Genomic DNA, 21,327 nt, shown 5'->3' on the forward strand with positions numbered 1-21,327 from the left:
TGTTGCTTGTTTGTCTTCACTTGTTCGTCTAATGCATATCCAAACAGGGCTCCAATGGGTCTTCTGTTGAAATCCTAGAAACTTTGTAAATCTGGAAAAAAAATCAAGGCCCTGGGAAGTTTTAAAAAAATAAACATACATAGATACAGGTCATTGAAAGTGCTTGAATCTATTTTATGCAAGAAGTTTTCTGGGGGAAAAATCCATATTATTCCCTGTGTAGTGTAGGATAATATCTTAAAAATTCTAGACTTTTTTAGCACACATGCTAAACTGTTCGCTTTAAATGCTTATATCTTCTGTATGCTTTTTTCGAAAGTTGTGTTTGACACATGAAAACGTCTCGGGTTACATAACTGTTGTTCCCTGAGAAGGGAACGAGACGCTGCGTCTCCCTTGCCATACTTCCTGCGTCCCTGTAACGCCGTCTTTGGCAATATTTTAGATAGCGATATACTTCCTGGCTCCTGCGTCACCCTGTCTTTGTCGTTAAGCCTCATCATTGGTTGAATTTGATATACACATTCAGACGCACTTACCTCTGGAGGCGTCCCCAAAGTGTCATCGCAGTGACACAGCGCGAGTTCCCTTGAAAGTGAACTGTTACAATGTATCTTAAAAAGTAAAACTATGTAACCTTGCTCTATCTTGAAATGTGTCCCCACATTTAGTTCTTAAATTTGAGGGTATTGGACCTGGAAAGTCATTGAAAGGTCCTTGAATTCGAAGTTAACTTAGGTGTGGGAACCCTGCCAAAGGATCTGCCTATGGGATGAATAGCATAGGATGTGATTTTACACACAGTCCTGTATATGAGGAATGTTTTATTAGTCTCCATGTTTGGAGGATGGTATGTGTTTACCAGGTGGATCTGTGATTTATACCCAGTCATTGCCTTTTCCATTCTGAACTTGGACCATCCAGACCTTTGGAAATATTGGGCACTAAGTTTTTACCTGATTGACTGATAATATGATGCCAGGGCAGACAGATTGTGCCATTGGATAAGTCATTGTTTGGCACTGTTATAGATCATTTCTTTATCTTTATGTATTTACGCCAACTATATATTTTCTTGTTTTCCAAAGTACAGCTTCAATAGTACAGTAGTAAGTCTCACCCTAATCTTCTAGGTTTTTTTATTGGCCTTATGGATGTAATTTTTTGCATATCCGCAGGTAAGAACATTGCCACACATCAGTTGAGTAATTTGCTGGCAGCAATTGACAGATTGGGACTTTATGTGCTGGACTGTGAGTCAGATTTAAGACACACCCTGAACAGGCCCAAACTCAACTGTACTGCTGTTAAATTCCGGTTATGAAGATTTACTCATGCGTAACTTGTAATTGTAATGTTGTTAGTAATATTGAAACATGCATTGCAGTTGAGTGTTTAATTTAGGGCTTGGTCAACTTTATGATATGCTACCTAGGGTGCCAGATCTATCTAATGTTTTATTTTTATGATTAAATGACAATCTATATCAGATCTCACTCCCACTTAGACAATTATGTAGTATGATGTGTGACTACTATAATAAACTGAAGTAAAATTTCTTTGGTCCTTGCCAGTAAATATAAATGTATACGATATTAATTGCTGTTTATCATTCATTAAAAGCAACAGAAAGAAGTGCGCACACTGATAATATGCTCCAATATAATGATTTAATGGTGCAACGTGATGGTCGAAGGAGCATATTATCAGTGTGCGGGCTTCTTTCTGTTGTTTTTTCGTTGATTATTTATTGCCCAGCACCTGTGCCCTAACATTTAGTTTTTTTTTGGATGTGCAGTCCTTCTCGTAAGTTGTTTATCATGTACTCCCATGAAAATCAACAATGTTTTTTGTATTAACCATCCCTGCTTAAAAAAAACAATAGACACCATCACAGAAATTCTATTGGTTTTATTGGGAATTTTATTGATTCTAATGGAATATTGCCCAAAACATACTGCAGTGTAGTGGTTTTAATGGTAAAAGCTAATGGTATTTTTATGAAAACCATTATAATTTTCTGTAATGGTTTTCTTGTTTTTTTGACGTATTGATTACCATTGACAAACCATATCTATGTTTTTAAAACTATGGTTAATTTACGGAAGGGTCACTTAAGTTCATACTACAGAATACTATAGTGTATAGATTAAAAAAGTGTAGTAATTACTATAACACTGCAGTATATTACAATTTTCTGTACTACAATCTGTCTTACCATACCGTATTTTTAAAGTGGACTAAATTGTATTTTAAAACATTTTATTGCTGAATTCTGGAAGAAATTGCTCTTGAAATCTGACTCTTCTCCTGGTTGGCACTTTTAAGGCTAACAAAAACTCAGCGTCTGCTTTCTTTCGTCCAGCTTGATCACATATTACAAAAGAAAGTTATAAATTCTGTGTTTCCATTGTCATGTAAATGAAGGGGCCGTTTGCTTCACAAAAAAGGGTTTGCTGGGCAAATGATTGTGTGTGTAATGCATTCAAGGGCGGTTGCAAGTGCATGGAAAATGTGAAAATCCGTAAATATTACATAAACGTTATAAGTTAACTGTATCGTGAGCGGACTGAGGTGAAGGCGCGTGTGATGTTGTCCAGTTAGGGAGCACACTAGTTTTTGAGGAGCAGTTGTGGCTTCTTCAGAGGACGACGGAGATTTTCTGTGAAGTAAGTTAAATTCACATTTGCATGAGAATTATTACTGTGCTTACTGGTGTGTTTGTGAATGTGTGTTTTTAAATTGTGTTAAACGGTTTTTAGAAAGTCTGTCAAATGTTGACAGATTGTTGCCAAGAGCAATCCTGAGGAAAACGATCTTGACCGCTAAGCGGTTGAAAAATTTGTTTTGGATAGTAAATGAGTGGTCCTATTTATATAACTTAGTTGTTTATAAAAGTTTTTTTTAGTTAAATGGTTTAAAAACTACACTTGGTTCCATTCCCGTACAAATGATGGCCATGCTGCCTAAAGCATCTGCCAAAATATAAAGTTATGGTACTCCAGTAATTGACGTTGTGAGTAAAACTGTGGTGTCCTGTGTTAGTCATCACTGGTTAAAAACAATTTTACACACAACGATAAAGACATTGAAAGTTTCTTGGGCTGTGCACGATGTTATTTCAGTAACAATAACTGTAAGGACCGTGGTATTGTATCGGAAAATGGGGTTGCCATAGTGATTTTTTTTAGGAAGGGAAATCCTGAGAGATATTCTTGACCAAACATATGCGTGTGTGACGTTAAAAGACATTAATGAAGAGTTCATTCCCTCAGGGAAAAAATACTGTAGTATGCTAGTAAACTATAGTAAAACTCCTAGATACCAGTGTTTCTAAACCTTATCATAGAAAATCCTGAAGTATACTGCAGTATTTAATGCAGTTCATCATTTGTAATGGTGTACTACATTATATTGTAATTATACTACAGTAAATGTACTAACGTTACAGTAAAGTGCAATTTACTACAATTTAGTAAGTATTTTTCATGTGGGTTTTGTATCTTTGTGCTATTTTTTTAAAATGATGATTTAATGTGTGATTTTGCCAGATATGTGTTCCTGGACTAAACTAAACCCTAACCATAACTCAAAGCCTAACCATAATTTAGGCCTTAAAGGAAAACACCACTCTTTTTCAATATTTACCATGTTCTTACCTCAACTTAGACAAATTAATACATACCTATATTTTATCAATGCATGGGCTTAATCTTTGTACAGCGCAACGTGAATGTGTTAGCATTTAGCCTAGCCCCATTCATTCCTTAGGGTCCAAACAGGGATGAATTTAGAACCCACCAAAGACTCTCATGTTTCTGTGTTTAAATACTGTTACATGAGTAGTTACACGAGTACATGGCGATTTTTAGAAGATAAAAAAAATTGAGAACTATATTGTATGGCGGAAGAGCACTTAGTTTGCAGCACTTCGACCTCAACGCGCAGTAACATCATCATGATGATGTTACTGCACGCTGAGGTGCTCTTCTGCCATACAATATTGTCCCCTTTTTTTATCGCCACGTTTTGTTTGGTGCAATGTAACGGTCTTTAAATAGGGAAAACATGGAAGTGTTTGGTGGCTTTCAAATTCATCCCTGTTTGGATCCCAATGAATGAATAGGGCTAGGCTAAATGCTAACACATTCACGCTGTGCAAAGATGAAGTGCGCGCATTGAAAAAAGATAGGTATGTATTAATTCTTATTAGTTGAGGTAATGGTGGTGTTTTCCTTTTTGATGAATAGTATACAATACCTAATCCTGCAATTTATTGGCTGATATTAGTTATTCCAGGACCAAAAATTATGAATCAGGAATAGGGCTCGGTATCAATTCAGCAGTTCCGAAACGATTCGATTTCGATTCATGAGCTATCGCTTCGATTCTGATTAAAATTCTTCTGATTTAATACAAATACTTTATTTATAAAAAAAACAGTGAACATAAGTTTACAAGTGGGTAATTAATAAAAAGAAATTAAGAGCCACCATCCTGTATATTACACTTTTTTATTTTAGGTACACTTGGGTACATTAAAACAGAACCCATCTCTGATTTTCAAATGCATACAATTATGTTTAATACAATACAATTTTTATGCAAGACGAAAAATGTATGCTAAAAAAAGTCAAAACAGTCGCATTCCTTGATCAAACAGCATCAGGCTATTTCATTAATCGTTTTGTGGCCTTTGAGAATCGATTTTTAATCAACCACGTTTAAAAACACGATTAATTGAAAAATCTATTTTTTGCCCAGCCCTAATCAGGATGGAACGTGTCATACTTGGGGAATGCACTTTTCTGTTCTCCAGGGCGATGTCCGAAATTGCCCCATCTCTTATAGTATGTACTGAATTACGCTGTTTATTTTGTAGTGGTGTCCGAAATCATAGTGGACATTATCGAGTGCACTCATTCAATTCCTCGATGCACCACAATGACAAGTATACAACCTGAGGTTTGCACTGAACGAATTCCCACATCTTGGCAGATGACGCCCGCAGTGCTTCCTCCATGCTTACTGTTGGAATTCACTCGTTTCCTTCACTCCATGAAGTGCACTATGTTAGGGAGTAGTAAATAAGGGTACAGGGGCTATTTCAAATAGACCTCAAGACTTAAAAATGGCAAAAGCAGGTTTTCCAGCTCATTCCCGTGGGACGGATGTACCACACACACACCTCTTTATAATGTTTCACTCTGTGCCAGTGCATCTGACTGTAACTTAGGGAAGGACACACCTTGTTTATGATTCATTGTGTGCTTAAAATTATACATCTCCCCTGTGGAAGTGTGCTTCCCTTGGCTTTTCCAGTGGTTTTACTGCTTAAGGCCTTGTGAGTTCAGCGATCATTAAAATGAATTGCTTCGGATCCGTCTGCCCGCCTGTCTCTTTCTGTTTGTCTGTCTGTCTTTTCGGTGCGTGTCTAATCCGCTCTGTTGTAAGCTGGTCTGGGTGAGGTCACGGATAGGGACAGGCTGGAATAGAGGTAGTTGTCAAAACCACTGCTTTGTTCCTAATCAACAGGAACTTTCCCTTTTAAATGCCAGCACAGTTTTATCTCTCTTTCTCTCTCTTGAGTCAGGAAACCTTTTTCGGACAGTGATATTGGAAAACTTCAAAGAAAATGCCCTGTGTGAGACTTTGTGTTTAATGCTAGTTTTTTGTTTTTATTGCACATCTCTTGCACTGACAGTTTTGGTACAGCCGGGCTTGTGTTTGTGCATGTACCTGCGTATGCCTGAACGTGCATAAAAGTGTAGCAATGATTCTTTGTACCCTGCAGGCAATAAATCTGCCTGCCACTCCCTGTGCAAGGTCATCAAGGGCAGGGCTCTCTCTCTCTCTCTTTCTCTCTCTCTCGCTGTGTCTCTCTCCCTTTCTTCTCCCCTCGGGAAGAGCTCTGACCTGTCATTCTCAAGCCCGTACAGGTGAGGGTGCTGGAATGTTCATGTGCAATTCGATCGAGTGAAAGTGCAGAAGGGAAGGCGGAGAGGCTGTGTTACCTCACAAAGTGAGAAGAAAGAAAGGAAGGGTGTTGCCTTAAACCACCTGAACAACTTGAGCAAAAGGGGAGGGGTTTAATCTCAGAGACCAGACATGCGTTCACTCTTAAACACATGCACATCCGAGGTGAACGTTCAGTCTGCAGCACAGAGTGAGTTAGGAGGAGGACTTTATTCCTGCAAGCGCAACAAGTTGCTTGGATTTGCGAAGAACAGGTGGGAAACCTGTTTTCCCTCTTTGGTTAATCATTGGAAAATTAAGGATTTACTTTTAGAGAACTTTGCGGTTTCTGATTGGACTCTGGGACTTGGGAATAGCAGACTAAGAGGTTAGTGAGATCAAGTCTTGAATGTCTTGCAAGTTTTTCTCTAAACTTTTTGTCACACTCTTCAGTTTGGTTTGTTTTCCTAGTTTGTTCCTATTGAAGTAAAAATAGATTTAGAGTCGCTGCGTTCATTCTTAAAGTTTGACCTCTAGTGTTCATTCACATATGCTAAGAATTATGTACTAGTTGTTTTTGTTTTTCATCATCTTTCAATACTTTTCAATCAGTGTTTACCAAATAAATAGTTTTGAAGTTTAATACGTGAAAGGTTTTGGATTTGCACCAATGCAGGTTCTTGTTAATGTTATTATGCACTTGCAGCTGTGTTTTAAAGACAATCACATTTGTGTGATATGGTGTCTCGGCTTGTTTACGCTGTTAAATTTTTTATTGCTTTTTAGATTGATAAACAGCTTTTGTGGAGACTTTAATAATGTTGATGTTGAAGTTATTAGACTTAGATTTGCCCCAAATGTAAGCTAAATTTAATACATTGAATGTTGTGCAACATAAGGTAATTGTGAATATTTTTTTTTTTTTGATACTAATTGTGTTATGTAAAAACAACTTTAATCAGGCAAATTATAAATCATGATGTTTTTCGTCTTATATGACTCAACCTTATATATCAGGCAGTATGGGAGGTTAACACTTCCCAGATCACGGTCATAAATAGCATGCAAAAGTATGTTAAGATCTCAGGTTTAGTCATGTTTTCTCATCCTGGAGCGAAATTCCAGCAAAATATGAACTCATAGGTGAGAATATTAGGGTTGATAGATGTGTCAGTGGTATTTTTTTGCTGGAAATGTATGGATGAAAATCTGCGTTGGTATCAGAACCCCTTCTCTTTTTCTCCTCTCTGTCCATCTGTATAGGATATGTGCAAAATTCCTGAGAAATCGTTGGTCTGTTTCTGTTCTTCACAGTCCAGAGATTTATGGTGGGTGAAATGGGCTCGGCTTTCATTTGATGTCTTTAGAGAGAGGGTGAAAGTGATAGCGGGCAGGTGGATCACATTTCTTCCTCTGTTTTAAGTGTTTTAAGAGCTAATCCTCCAGAGTTTGGGGGCATGGCATGCTGTTCTGTTATCTGTAGGTTAGACAGTGGTCTCTAATTCTATAGGCGTGATGAATTATGGGACAGATTAAAGTTTAATGTTTGGGTCTGCAGTGTGTCTGTGTTGACATGAAGGAATCACAGTCGTGTTGATGTTTTAGAAGTATTTTCTGCTTATGGTATGGTGCTCATCAAGGCATGTGTCTTGCATGTTTCATCTATACTGTAGTAGTATGTGGCTTATTGGTTCATCATGTGTAAATAAATGTAATATGTGTGAGTTATATGTGTGTTTCAGACTGAAATGGGAGGATGGGCGCTGCATCTCGCCGTGGGGATCAACATTCTCCTGCTCACTGTTATAACCAGCCATGCTAATGAAGGTGGAAACCTTAAATCTCATTACAAACAATTTTACACAGTCAAAAAACACTAAAACCTAACAGTTAACTTAACTCAAACCATTTAAGTAAACCGGTTGCATTAGACCATTTAAGTTTTAAACACATAAATTTAAGTACTGTGATGAATATAAGTGCATAACTGCATATGACTCAATTTGTTTAAGTTCACAGTACTCAAATGTATGTGTTTTAAAACTAATGCAACCGGTTTACTTAAATGGTTTGAGTTGAGTTAACTTTTAGGTTTTACAGTGTACTATAATACGAATTATACCACGGGGCTGTTGAATGCTTTGATTGGTTGAGAAATGTTCCATGGGTGTTATTTTTCAATAACTGCACACAATTAGCCTTTGAAATGATGTCTTAAATATAGGCACCAGAGCAATATTTTGTTAACTGTGGTATAAGCAGAATAATTGACTTCGGTCCTTTGAATTATTCAAAAATAACACCTGCGATGTAATGCGTGACCACCTCGGATGTGCATTATTTTTTATTCATCATCAATTATTTCTTACTAACTATATGTGACTTTGGACGACAATATCAGTCATAAAATCCAGATTTATACATCATCTGAAAGCCGAATAAATTAGTAAAAATATACAACTATTTGAAAATCTTGAATCTGAAAAAAAAATATTGCCTTTAAAGTTGTCCAAATGAAGTCCTTAGCAACACATATTACTTATGACAAACACACACACCTATATATTTATTGTAGGATATGTACAAAATATCTTCATGGAACATGATCTTTACTTAATATCCTAAGGAACTTTGCCATTTAACACAATTTGACCCTTACAATGTATTTTTGGCTTTTGCTACAAATGTACTCATGCAAATTATGACTGGTTTTGTGGTCCAGGGTCACATAACAGTATATAATTATTTATTATACAGTGTACTGCTAATTCAGTGGACATTACTGAATACTGTTAATACTGCGGACATCACTAAATACGGCTAATAATGTGGACATTCGTTAAAGGGCACCTATAGTCCGATTCAAGTTTTTACATTTGCTTTGGTGTGTAAGTGTGTATTAGTACATGTTAACGATATGCAAAAGGTTTAAACCCCAAAATAAACGATGATGTGAGTTATCATCTCCAACGTAAATCTCTTTTCTTGGACTACAACAAACACACGGATTGTAGGCAACAGTTTACTTCCTGGGATTGGTGATGTAGACGAGACCGACATTATCATAATTCCTACCGCTTCGGACTCACAACCTGTAAGTTAACTCCTGTTAGCGTTGCATTGTGAGCGAATCTTTCAAACATGATAAGGAGTGTCACATTTCTGGCTGACGTGAGAGGTATTCTGGCCAAACACAACGTACAGATTAGCTGGCCAATCAGGGACACAGTGCTTTTCAAATGTAGGACTTTTACAAAATCCATGCGTTTCAGGAGATCTGGAGCTACAAAAATGTATGGTTTTTGGAAATTAATGTGGTTTTTAAACCATAAACCACGCAAACGCATTGTATTATACCAAATATACAAAATAACATTGTTTTTTAGCAATGAAATAGGTGCCCTTTAAACTTGACTTAATACTATAGACATTACTAAATAATATGGCTAGTAATGTGGAAATTACAAATTATTGTGGAGATTACTAACACTTTGGACATGACTAATTAGTACTATGGACATGACTAAATACTGCTGGACATTACTGAATACTGCTGTGGACTTTATTTTATACTGTGGACATTACTGAATACTGTGATTACTAAAACATTGATAAAAATATGGACAGTAATAAATACAGCTAATACTGTGAAAAATTACTACTACTAACACTTTGGACATGACTAAATACTGCTTATACTGTGGACATTACTGAATATTGACAATACTGTGGATATCACTGGTAAACAGTGGCTGCTCGTGACTGCTCTTCCGAGGGGCGCCAATTCAAAATTTTGTTTGTTGCTCGTGTTTTCCAAATATATGTGTTTGTTGCGTCATGTGAACCATGTGCATCACGTGTTTTGTCAAAATAAGTGCCTGCTGCACACGCGCCAAAACCGTTTATGATAAAAGAGACGCTCACGTTCACAAAATACACACAAGACACTCCCTTAACAGTAAACTCTGATTACGCATGAGATTATGCGAGTATCTGGCAAACGCGAGGGACTCTTTTATCATAAACCCTTAAGACGCGTCTGCAGCAGGCACTTATTTTGATGCACTTTGGATCACTCGACGCGCACAACACATATTTTGAAATTACGAACCACACACATGACCGTCTAAATAGATCGACAGAATACTACTTAAAACTGATTCTTACCATGGTATGACTGTTTTTGTGTTATATAGCGAATCCCTGTACTGGAGCCAAGGACAAAACCTGCACAGACTGTATCCAGATTGGCTCAGAGTGTTCATATTGCGCTGATGAGGTTAGATTCACTCTTTTCACATGCATTTTGTGGTTATGTGTCTTTAACAACACCAATTTACCCAAAAATGACAATTCTCTCATTATTTAATCACTTTTATGTCATTTTTAAATCAATATGACTGAATAATGTTCCAGTCTTTCATATCTGTGCAGTTACAATTACTGTGAGCAGTGCATTTGAAAATACTTTGAGGTTTTGTGAATAAATTATGAGAGGATTTTTATGTTTAAATTGTTCCTTTAAAAACTGTTTGTAGCTTTCTGTCTGACTACAGTTTTCTGTTTTTTTATTTGTGTTTCATCAGATCTTTGAGCATGAACGATGTGATTTTAAGAGCAACCTGGAGGCCCATAGGTGTGGTCTGCTGGTAGCAATTGAGAGCAGCAAAGAGACGATTAAGGTTTGTTGGCCCATGCTTTGCTGAAGGTTTGGTGGTTGTATCGATGATGGTTTTGTGTGTGCATGCATTCTTACATCTGCGTGTTTTTTACAGAACGAAAAGATCAAAGTGATCAACAAGTACTCACAGGTGGCTCCTCAGGAGATGAGCATGACCTTTCTCCCCGGGGAGGAGAAGGAGGTGGAGATGGAGGTGTTTGAGCCGCCGCGTGGCCCTCTGGATCTCTACATCCTCATGGACTTCTCCAACTCAATGACTGATGATCTGGACAACCTGAAGAAAATGGGAGACAAGCTGGGTGAGTCAGGGGAGAGTGTTGATATAGCGAACTATATATATATATATATATATATATATATATTATTTATTTTTTTGGTGAGGATTGTTTAATTATAATTGATGCAGTGCTGTTCGGACGTTAATTAATTTGTTTGATTTTCGGCTCACCTCACGCAGCTAATCTCGTTGGCGATATCTCTGATGACTACACCATTGGATTTGGCAAATTTGTGGATAAAGTCACAGAGCCACAGACAGACATGAGACCAGCCAAGTGAGAACAACACAGCTTAAGCACATCAATAATATGATTTAAATCATTGTTTGTAGAATTACCCGCTTGTGTGTTTAATCTCTCAAAGGTTAAAGCAGCCGTGGCCCAACAGCGACCCTCCGTTTTCATTTACCAACGTCATCTCACTCACCAACAACATCACCTACTTCAGACAGAAGCTGCAGAACGAGAGAATATCTGGCAACCTGGACGCCCCCGAGGGCGGCTTTGATGCCATCTTACAAACTGCTGTATGCCAGGTACCGTTTTTTAAACAATGCTAATAATCTCGGTAAAAAATACCAGGCTGGATTAGTTAGTGGATCTTAGCAAACAGCTAAACTTGTGATGTTCCACATCATTGTAACTCAGAAATAACATTAACATTTTTCTTCACAGACTCAGATTGGATGGAGGCAGCACAGCACCCACTTGTTGGTCTTCTCCACTGAATCTGCTTTTCATTACGAGGCGGACGGCGCCAACGTGCTTGCTGGCATTTTGGATCGTAACGATGAGAAATGTCACCTGAGTGCAGATGGAAAATATACACATGACACACTTCAAGATTACCCATCTATACCCACGCTAGTGCGACTTCTGGGTCAGCACAATATCATCCCAATCTTCGCTGTCACTAACCACTCCTACACACATTACGAGGTTTGGCTGGTTTCGTACCAAATGTCTACACGAGTTTTAGAAGTGTTATATTTTATATGAAAATGTGAACTCTGAAACTGAATAATGTTGAAATTGTTTATTGATTAATACTAACGTGACATCACTTTTTCAGAAACTGTCTAAATACTTCCCCATTGCTGAAGTGGAACAGTTGCAGGACGATTCTTCCAACATCCTGACCATTTTACAAAAAGCTTTTAAGGTAAAACAGAATGTGGAGGATTTATCAGCATCATACCAGAATGATTCTCTGGGATATCAGGAATTGATGTTAGTGTTCATCAGATTATCAATTCATTTGTCTTTCTTTTTTTTTGTACAGGGTATTCGTTCCAAGATCAATATTCGTGCTGAGGGCAAACCAAAAGCAATGGAAGCTAAGATTTTCTCTCAGTCCGGCTCTGTCTATGCTGATGGGAATTTCAATATCACACCAGGAGAAATTGTGAGTTTCTGTCATATTTACCAAAACGTATTGAGTTGCCTCGCTGCCTAATGATGGGATGTAGATGGGTACACTGCAAAAAATGATTTTCAAAAAAAAATGTATCTTTTGTCTTGTCTTCAGATGACTAAATTAAGATGCTTTTTCTTGATGAACAAAACGACCCAAGAAAATAAGTCTAGTTTTTAAACCAAAAATATCAAATTTAAGTCATTTTGTGCATAAAACAAGTTTTTCTTAAACACAAAATTCAATAAAAATTTGCTTACCCCATTGGGAGATTTTTTTTGCTTGTTTATGCACAAAATCACTTAAATTTGATATTTATTTTTGGTCTAAAAACTACACTTATTTTCTTAGGTCATTTCGGTCATCAAGAAAAAGCATCTTAATTTAAGAATTTTTTGATATTTTTACTGAAAACGAGACAGAAATACTAAGGAAGAAAGTCATTTTTTTTTTTGCAGTGTAGACAACATCCTACCCATCATGGAAGCTTTTAAAGGCACATATTATGTAAAATCCACTTTGCACATAAATGTGTATTGGCAGTGTGTGAACACCGCAACCCTACAATGAAAAAATCCACCCTCTTCTTGTTTTTTTATCCCTATTAAACCAAAGCAGTCTCATTAGACATGTTGTTTTGATTTTCTTGTTAATGTGACATCACACAAACAAAGCCCCACCCACAATCTGGTTAATTTTACCCAAAAGTGTTTGTTAGCACATTGTAGCACTAATGCGGCTAAATATACTATTGTCTCAGATAGGGTTGTGTCGATAGACGATAGCGATCGTCAGACATATCCCCACTAGCCGTCGTTCAAGAAGATAGTTGGTGATAGTTATTATTATCATCACAGTTTTACATTAACATTGCGTGCTTTTCCTCGCATTAGATGGTTTGTGAGCTTCACTTTGCTCGAGAGAACTTGTAACATGCGCAGATTCCTTCTCGCACACACCTGGACTTAAAGGAATAGTCTACTCATTTTCAATATTAAAATATGTTAATACCTTAACTAAGAAGAGTTGATACATCCCTCTATCATCTGTGTGCGTGCACGTAAGCGCTGGAGCACGCTGTGACACTTCGATAGCATTCAGCTTAGCCCCATTCATTCAATGGTACCACTCAGAGATAAAGTTAGAAGTGACCAAACACATCAACGTTTTTCCTATTTAAGACGAGTAGTTATACGAGCAAGTTTGGTGGTACAAAATAAAACGTAGTTCTTTTCTAAGCGGATTTAATAGAGGAACTATATTGTATGGCGGAACAGCACTTTTGGGAGTACTTCGACTCGCCTGAAAAATCCGCTCCCCTTCTCCCTCTCATAATGGGAGAGGGAGGGTGTTACTGCGCCGAGTCGAAGAACTCCCTCTGCTTTCATCCTACCTTCAGTGGTTCTTTTGTAATCAGCTTTTAAATATGGGTAGGTTTCTGCAAAAACACCACATTTTGAGCAAAAAGCAGAGATAATTCCATTTTTGTGACGGACTTTTCATAGAGATCCCATTCAGAGCGATCTTTAAAACAGACACGGACATGCAGCCACTTGCCATAGGGCAATACTTCCGGGTTTAAAAAGTTGCGGATAATAGCGGTATTGCGGAAAGACGGAAAATCTCGTCATTGGCGGGGAAGCGTTTTCTCTTAATTGACCAGATATCTCGTCAATGGCGGTGAAAGAGTTAAGTGACCCTTTGCTACACAAAGATGATAGCATAAAAATTCAGAAAAGTGAAGTACAAATTTTCATTACACTAAACTATCAATACATTTCAGCGTTTAATAAAGGCACTGTTTTTTGGATTCTACCTGTCTGTAGGGTAAATTTAAGGTCCGTCTGAAGGCTCTTACCAAGGTAGAAGAGAAACACGTCTGTAATGCAGGCCCTGCAGACCGGAAGGGAACTCTGCGAGTCAAACCCACCACCTTCAGCACAGCCTTCAATATCAAAACTGAAGTGCTCTGTGAGAGATGTAACTGTGAAAAGGTGATTTCGGTAGATTTTAAGAACCTTTCTTATGTCAAACAGTGTCTTTGAAAGTCTTACAATTTGGTTTTTCTTCTCATATCAGACTCCGGTCAAAAATGCGGTGCGCTGTCACGGCCACGGAGATTTAGTTTGCGGAAAATGCCAGTGTGTCAGCGGATGGTATTATTGATTTTTTTTTCTGTCCTTTGATGCATTTAACTTTTGTGTTTTCCCCAATCATGCCCCATTTGTATTATCCGCCCCCATAGGTTAGGTCCCTTCTGTAACTGTTCAGCAGGAGCTTCCACGGACTCCAAAATGTGTTTGGGCCCCGGGATGACAGAACCGTGTTCCGGCAGAGGAGACTGTATGTGTGGCACATGCGTGTGCTATAACCCGAACCAGTTTGAGGGACCACTCTGTCAGTTTGACAAATCCCTTTGTCAAAGATTTGGTGGATTTCTTTGTAATGGTTAGTGATAAAACAAATGGCGCATACCATATTTTTTTGTGGACGTGCTTTGACATGTTATAGTTTTATTGACCTTTCACCTCTGTGTGTAACTCAGACCGTGGCAGTTGCAGTATGGGGAGATGTGTCTGTACACCTGGCTGGTCTGGAGATGCCTGTGAATGTCCCAGCAGCAACCAAACATGCGTGGACAGCAAAGGGGTAAACCCTGCTAGCCCACACATAACTTATGAACCTCTCTGTGAAATCCAGGTTAAAGTCTTATAATCTAATGATGAGAATTGGAGCATCCAAGTTTGATTTCACTCACTGATTTCAATCTTTAACATGACCTTACTCAGTCAATATTAATGATATCAAGGTTATATTTACACAAAATGTTCTTTATTTAGGATGATTTATGTAGAAAACAGACTTAAGCTGGATTATCACAGGCAGGGTCACGTATCAGTTATCAGCCAAGGCATACCAATAATTATCAATATTAGTCAAAATATCTGTATTTGATCATTTTGATATACCTCTTGCATCCATATTTATTTTCTGTAGCATACAAAAACAATTTCCACAGCTGCACAACATTTTTACTTCGTTTACCAGGGTATCTGTAATGGCCGTGGTGTGTGTAAATGTGGCCGCTGTGAGTGTCAACACTCTGGACTTCCACTTAGCCCAACTTGTGAAGCCAACTTTCAGGTAGGATTGTGATGTGTGTGTGCTTAGAGGTCTACTCGGGTCCAAAGAAATGTATCCGACTTGAAATGACCCCATCCGCTTTTTACCTGAACCCGATGTGCTAAAAAAAATTTAAAGACCCGACCCAAGCCCAAGAAAATTAGACTCAAATCCGACCCGAAGCAATGGCAATATTTTTTATCCGACTGGATCCGAATGTAAACGGCACCGACTTGTCTGCAGTCTGCATACCCGAACGCACCAGTCAGACAAAAAAAAACCCTGTTGGCCTCGCATCCAATTTAACCCGCTGCTCCATTTTCTTTATTTTCCTTTGTTATCTTACGACAACACCAAGATTACTGCAAAAATGTGCATTCAAAGTTGATTGACAGGTCTGGCTCAAGGAAAATTAACCTGCCGCCAATCACACAATGTCGTAAGCACTCTTGGCAAATGGGGAGGGGGTGAGGTTGGAAATTGACTTGATGCACACAGGCAAGATAGTTTGCAGGATTCCCACGGGTCCTTGAAATCCCTGAAAGTTTGTGAATCTGGGGGAAAAAATTCAAGGCCCTGGAAAGTTTTTGAAACTATACATACAATTCATTGAAAGTGCTTGAATCTATTTTATGCAAGAAGTTTTCGGGAAAAAATCCATATTATTTCCTGTGTAGTGTATAATATAAAAATTCTAGACTTTTTAAGCACACGTGCTAAACTGTTCACTTTAAATGCTTTTATCTTCTGTATGCGAATGTTGATTCATAAAAAAATGCTTTTTTGCATAATTGTGTTTGACACCTGAAAACGTATCTGGTAACGTATGTAACTGTTGTTCTCTGAGAAGGGAATGAGACGCTGCTTCTCCCTTGCCATACTTCCTGCGTCCCTGTAATATTTCAGATAGCGTTATACTTCCTGGCTCCCGCATCACCCTGTCTTTGTCGTTAAGCCTCACCATTGGTTAAATTTGATATACACATTCAGACGCACTTACCCTTGGAGACGTCCCCAAAGTGTCACCACAGTGACGCAGCGTGAGTTCCCTCAAAAGGGAACTGTAACAATGTATCTTATAAGGTAACACAATGTAAGCTTGCTCTCACTTGAAATTTGTCCCCACCAGGGCCGCATTTATGCATGGGCTTATCTGGGCTTAAGCCCAGGGCCTCGGGCTGGAAAGGGCCAGGAGATGCCGGAAAAAAATAACAACCGCATTTTATAAAAAGTTGATACTCCCTTTAAAATTATGCTTAATCGCTTTGCTTTGAATGTCCGTGCGTGAATGCAGTTCCTGCGCAAGAAAATCTCTCACTTACTGTAGGCTACCCTGCAATCATTAGTGAGCTTTTTAAAATTTCTGTCTGAAATATCCATTATTGCATTTCTGATGAATAAAGACGAAACTGAGGACGCGTTTTTATCTTAATACAATGTGTAAACATTCATTAAATGATTCCTCGTAACATTTTAAAGCCAAGATGTACAGAACAGCACACAAAGATATTACACAAAACATTTTTGATAACTAAATCTAATAAATAACAAATTAGATTCTGCCTCGGAAGCCACGGCTAAGTTCAGCAATCTTATTTCATTTTGAGATTTAGCGTGGCAAGGAAATAAAAGACGAGAAATTACATATAATTTGTTACTGTAAATTATAAAAAACAAGCTTTATATACAATTCCTTAAACGGTTAATTTATAACAAGAAAACACTGAAATTAATCATTTCATAGACACTATATATGCTTTATTATTTTGCACAGAAATATCTGATTGCTTACTTTCACTTTGATCATCTCTGTATTCACTTGAAACATCTGATGTTTCTTATAACATTTGTTTCAGGAATCTCTTTTCTATCATTTGAAAGTTAACACCGACCATATTATTAAATCCAAGAGAGACAATTGTGTCAGATTCGGTAGAGATATTTATATTCGGTGTCATCACCGAAAAAAAAAACGGCTTACCTGTTTTGTAGCTCAACTTTTGACAAGTTAAGCAACCTTTTTAAATACATTTTAAAACTTATACTTGTCGAAAAAATCAGTTTTTTGATGTTTAGTTTGATGAACGCCTAAATATGATCACGCAGAATACCTAGCACGTTCGGCTAAATTGAATGTGACAGCATGCAACAGCGTAACATCGACACAACGGAAAGCAATCCAAAACTTACAGAACTTAAATTAGATCAGAATTTACCTTTATAATTAATAAAAAAATAAAAACAAAATGAAGTCAGAATCAATAAGGTGCAGAACATGGGTGCAAAATGCCTAAATGCGCAGGGGAATAAAACACAAGCCACAAATAGTTTAATCAGACAACACTAAATAATCTATAAATTAAATAAAAACAAAGAAATATTAAAATAAATTTTAAAATAACGAAAGTATAGAATTGCCTGTTTTGTCTTTTAAATTGCAGAAACAAAGAGACTTTGCAATGGTTTCTGGACATGGACGTGTAGTCCTGTCACGGGATTTAGGCTATTAACAGCCTTTAAAAATATTTATTGAAAGCTACTTTTTCACATATTATTTACTTAGTATTATCATAATAGGCTGTATATTTTTTATATTGAGAGAAAGCTGTTATATGTGAAATCAGATAATGTGCACTCTTATACAGCCAAAATTAAATGATCCTCATTTTATAACACATCTGCGACGATTCGACTGTGCAGTAGTCGAATCAGGCTTCTCTTGTCAAAGCATCGCATCTTAGACTATTCGGGTCACCCCTAGCTAGGACTATGTGCATATGTTATGCAGTGATATTTGTGTATATTGTGGGCATTCTGATATGGTTTTAATATTTTGTTATTGCATTTATTCCAGCAAAATAAAAGCCTGACAACTTGCACTTAGTGCCCTGCTAAAAAAAACAGCATACCAGCAAGACCAGCATATGTTGTGTTTTGGTGCTGGTTTGCTAGTGAACACCAGCTAAACCAGCACCAGCATTAGCACCAGCTAAACAAGGACCAAACCAGCATTAGCACCAGCTGTACCAGCACCAAACCAGCATTAGCACCAGCATCCCATGCTGGTCATACAAGCAAGACCGGCATATGTTGTGTTTTGGTGCTGGTATGCTGGTGATCACCAGCTAAACCAGCATAGACCAGCATAATTCCCATGATGGTCCATGCTGGTTTGATGCTGTTTTTTTCAGTAGGGTTATTATAAAGATTGTGTGAATGTAGGCTGTAATTCTGGTGACATCGTTAATGCGGCCCTGGTCCCCACATGTAGTCCTTGATTTTGAGGATATTGGACCTGCAAAGTTCTTGAAAGGTCCTTGAATTTGAAGTTAACTAAGGTGTGGGAACCCTGAGTTTGGGTTGTCTCAGGTCCGTTACGGCAAGAACAAATTAATTTAAATTACCCCAATTAAATTACACTCTCGGGTTGGACCTCCCTCGGGTTTTCGGATCTAAGTGGACCGTTGAAGACCCCTAGTGTATGCATGTTCTCTATAGTGTTAATAAGTTATGAACATTTACTAAAATTACCCTGCAGGCACAGCTGGGCATGTGTGAGGGCAAGAGGAGCTGCGTCCAGTGTCAGGCTTGGAACACCGGTGAGAGAAAAGGAAAGAAGTGTGATGAATGTCACTTTAAAGCCATCTTGGTAGAAGATCTGGAAGATGGTAAGACATCAAACCTCAAATCAAATCGTGTTAATTATGCAAGAAGTAATGTCACACCTCTTCTGATCTCACTTTATTGGCTACCTGTAGCTGCCCACATTCAATTCAAATCTCTGACACAGGCCTACAGGACTATAACACAAAACTTATCCTCTTACCTCAGCTCTTACAGATATACTTTTGTATTTATCTTATGTGCATCGACTAGTTGTCCCATCACAACGAGGCACCAAATCACTCACAAAAACATTTGCTCATTCTGTTTCTCTCTGGTGGAACGAGAGTCCACCACAACCTTCAACGTTTACAAAATGTTAAATGCTCTCTTATTTGTAAGTCGCTTTGGATAAATGAATAAATGTAAGTATTTAGTTTTGAGGGGATGTACACTCTCAGGTTTCAGTCAAGTGTGTTCAAACTTTTGACTGGCACTGAAAAGCCTGAACAAAATATGGATGGATTCATTTGTGTCCACAGATGAAAACGTGATAGAGAAATGTAGTTTCCGTGATGAAGATGACGATTGCCAGTACCACTACACCGTGAATTATCCAAAAACTGAGACGGACAAAGAACACCTTGTCCTGGTGAAGAAAAAGAAGGGTGAGATATGTACAAATTCATGATGTCAATTTAAAGGGGGTTGCTTATAAAGAGTGCCCTGTGATTGGTGGGATTTACTCGTGGACCATTATCGTTATGTGTCTGCCGCTGTACCTATACTATGAGTTTTGGGCCGTATAGTCAATCAAGCATGTCTCTGTGAAACTAACGTATTGTTTTTCTGTGTGTTAGACTGTCCACCTGCAGGTTTCCTCTGGTTGATTCCCCTCATAATGTTTCTGATGCTCCTGCTTGGTTTGCTATTACTCTGTTGCTGGAAATACTGCAAATGCTGCCAGGTATCTACACACAGACACACCATTTTTTTTTCAATCATTGATTCACATTAATTTCTGACATAGCCTTAAGGGGTCGTCCACACCAAAACTTTTTAACGTGACTGAAAACGCCCGGCAGATTATATATTTTATTTTTTCAGCCGACAGCCAGCTTTCTTCAGCTGAGCGCTTTGGTTACTGTGATACTTCTGCTTTGTTTATCAGTTGTTGAATGATGTGCCGGTTTGTTATTGTGATATTGGTCCCACCCCTCCTCCACTGTGATTGGACGGCCGTTTGAGAACTGACATTGACAAGCTGAGCTTTTCACCCAAAGTTTAATCTTTGTCAACTCTCGGCACTCAGCACTGAGCGCGGGAAAAAAAAAAATTGTAAAAAAAAATGAAAACGATTACAAACATGCGCCGGTCGCTGGCGTAAAAGCTTTGCTGTGCACGCCTGCTAAGACTGGTCACACTACACCACCATATAACAAAATTTTTTTATTTTGAAATATATTTTGAAATGTACAAAAATGGCCTTAAATAATATATTTGCTGAAATATATTTTGGAATATCTTAACAAAAATATATTTTTCATTTTCAGCAATATATTTTTTAAGCCATTTTTTGTATTTTTTGAAATATTTAAAAAAAAAATTTTTAAACTAAGGAAATATATTTATGTCGCATTGAAAGAAAACTTTATGTTACAAAAATGTTAAAAATAACAGATTTGAATAAATTTAAAAGAAATATATTTTCAACTTCAAAAATATACTTTATAAAATTAACTTGCATATATTTAAAATATATTTTGGCCAATATTTTTTTTGCCGTAAGAATTGTAAAATAAGAAATGTATTTGCTTGCCTTTGAAATGCATTTTGAAATATATGTTGATATATGAAGTTAAAACAAAATATATTTTCAAATTCAAAATATATATATTACATTAGGCTTTACTTTTCTACAAAATGTATTTAACATATATTTATTAAAGCATATTTTTGGCCAGAGAAATTGACGTATGGGACTTTTCGTTCCATTGACTTCAATTCAATTCATATATCTATATCTATATCTATCTATCTATATCTATATCTATCTATCTATCTATATATATATCTATCTATCTATATATCTATATATATATATATATATATATATATATATATATATATTAAATTAGGCTTTACTTTCTACAAAATTTATTGAACATATATTTATTAAAGCATATTTTTGGCCAGAGAAATTGCGGTATGGGACCTTTCCCATTTTGTAAGTTGTCTACAAACCGAAAGGTTGGTGGTTCAATCCCAGGCTC

At 37.4% G+C, this 21,327-nt stretch overlaps 1 protein-coding gene across 3 annotated transcripts in view; it reads left to right on the plus strand.

Moving 5' to 3' along the window:
- The first annotated feature begins 6,036 nt into the window (after positions 1 to 6,036).
- The window catches only part of itgb4 (integrin, beta 4), a 36,183-nt gene continuing 20,892 nt past the window's right edge, over positions 6,037 to 21,327 (plus strand). Inside the window, exons 1-19 of one of the 3 annotated variants that reach the window (XM_065248391.2) lie at positions 6,037 to 6,343; positions 7,219 to 7,283; positions 7,698 to 7,782; positions 10,152 to 10,234; positions 10,542 to 10,637; positions 10,731 to 10,935; positions 11,094 to 11,190; positions 11,279 to 11,450; positions 11,590 to 11,853; positions 11,987 to 12,076; positions 12,197 to 12,319; positions 14,155 to 14,322; positions 14,408 to 14,484; positions 14,574 to 14,776; positions 14,874 to 14,977; positions 15,377 to 15,472; positions 18,990 to 19,119; positions 19,597 to 19,722; positions 19,915 to 20,021. In XM_065248391.2, coding sequence (XP_065104463.1) covers positions 7,281 to 7,283; positions 7,698 to 7,782; positions 10,152 to 10,234; positions 10,542 to 10,637; positions 10,731 to 10,935; positions 11,094 to 11,190; positions 11,279 to 11,450; positions 11,590 to 11,853; positions 11,987 to 12,076; positions 12,197 to 12,319; positions 14,155 to 14,322; positions 14,408 to 14,484; positions 14,574 to 14,776; positions 14,874 to 14,977; positions 15,377 to 15,472; positions 18,990 to 19,119; positions 19,597 to 19,722; positions 19,915 to 20,021 — 2,229 coding nt within the window. In that variant the 5' untranslated portion in view covers positions 6,037 to 6,343; positions 7,219 to 7,280. The remainder of the gene's footprint in view (positions 6,344 to 7,218; positions 7,284 to 7,697; positions 7,783 to 10,151; positions 10,235 to 10,541; positions 10,638 to 10,730; positions 10,936 to 11,093; positions 11,191 to 11,278; positions 11,451 to 11,589; positions 11,854 to 11,986; positions 12,077 to 12,196; positions 12,320 to 14,154; positions 14,323 to 14,407; positions 14,485 to 14,573; positions 14,777 to 14,873; positions 14,978 to 15,376; positions 15,473 to 18,989; positions 19,120 to 19,596; positions 19,723 to 19,914; positions 20,022 to 21,327) is intronic. The other 2 variants (XM_065248393.2, XM_065248392.2) reach the window with 2 other exon arrangements.

The sequence above is a fragment of the Paramisgurnus dabryanus genome, chromosome 11 (assembly GCF_030506205.2).
Source record: "Paramisgurnus dabryanus chromosome 11, PD_genome_1.1, whole genome shotgun sequence".
NCBI lineage: Eukaryota > Metazoa > Chordata > Actinopteri > Cypriniformes > Cobitidae > Paramisgurnus > Paramisgurnus dabryanus.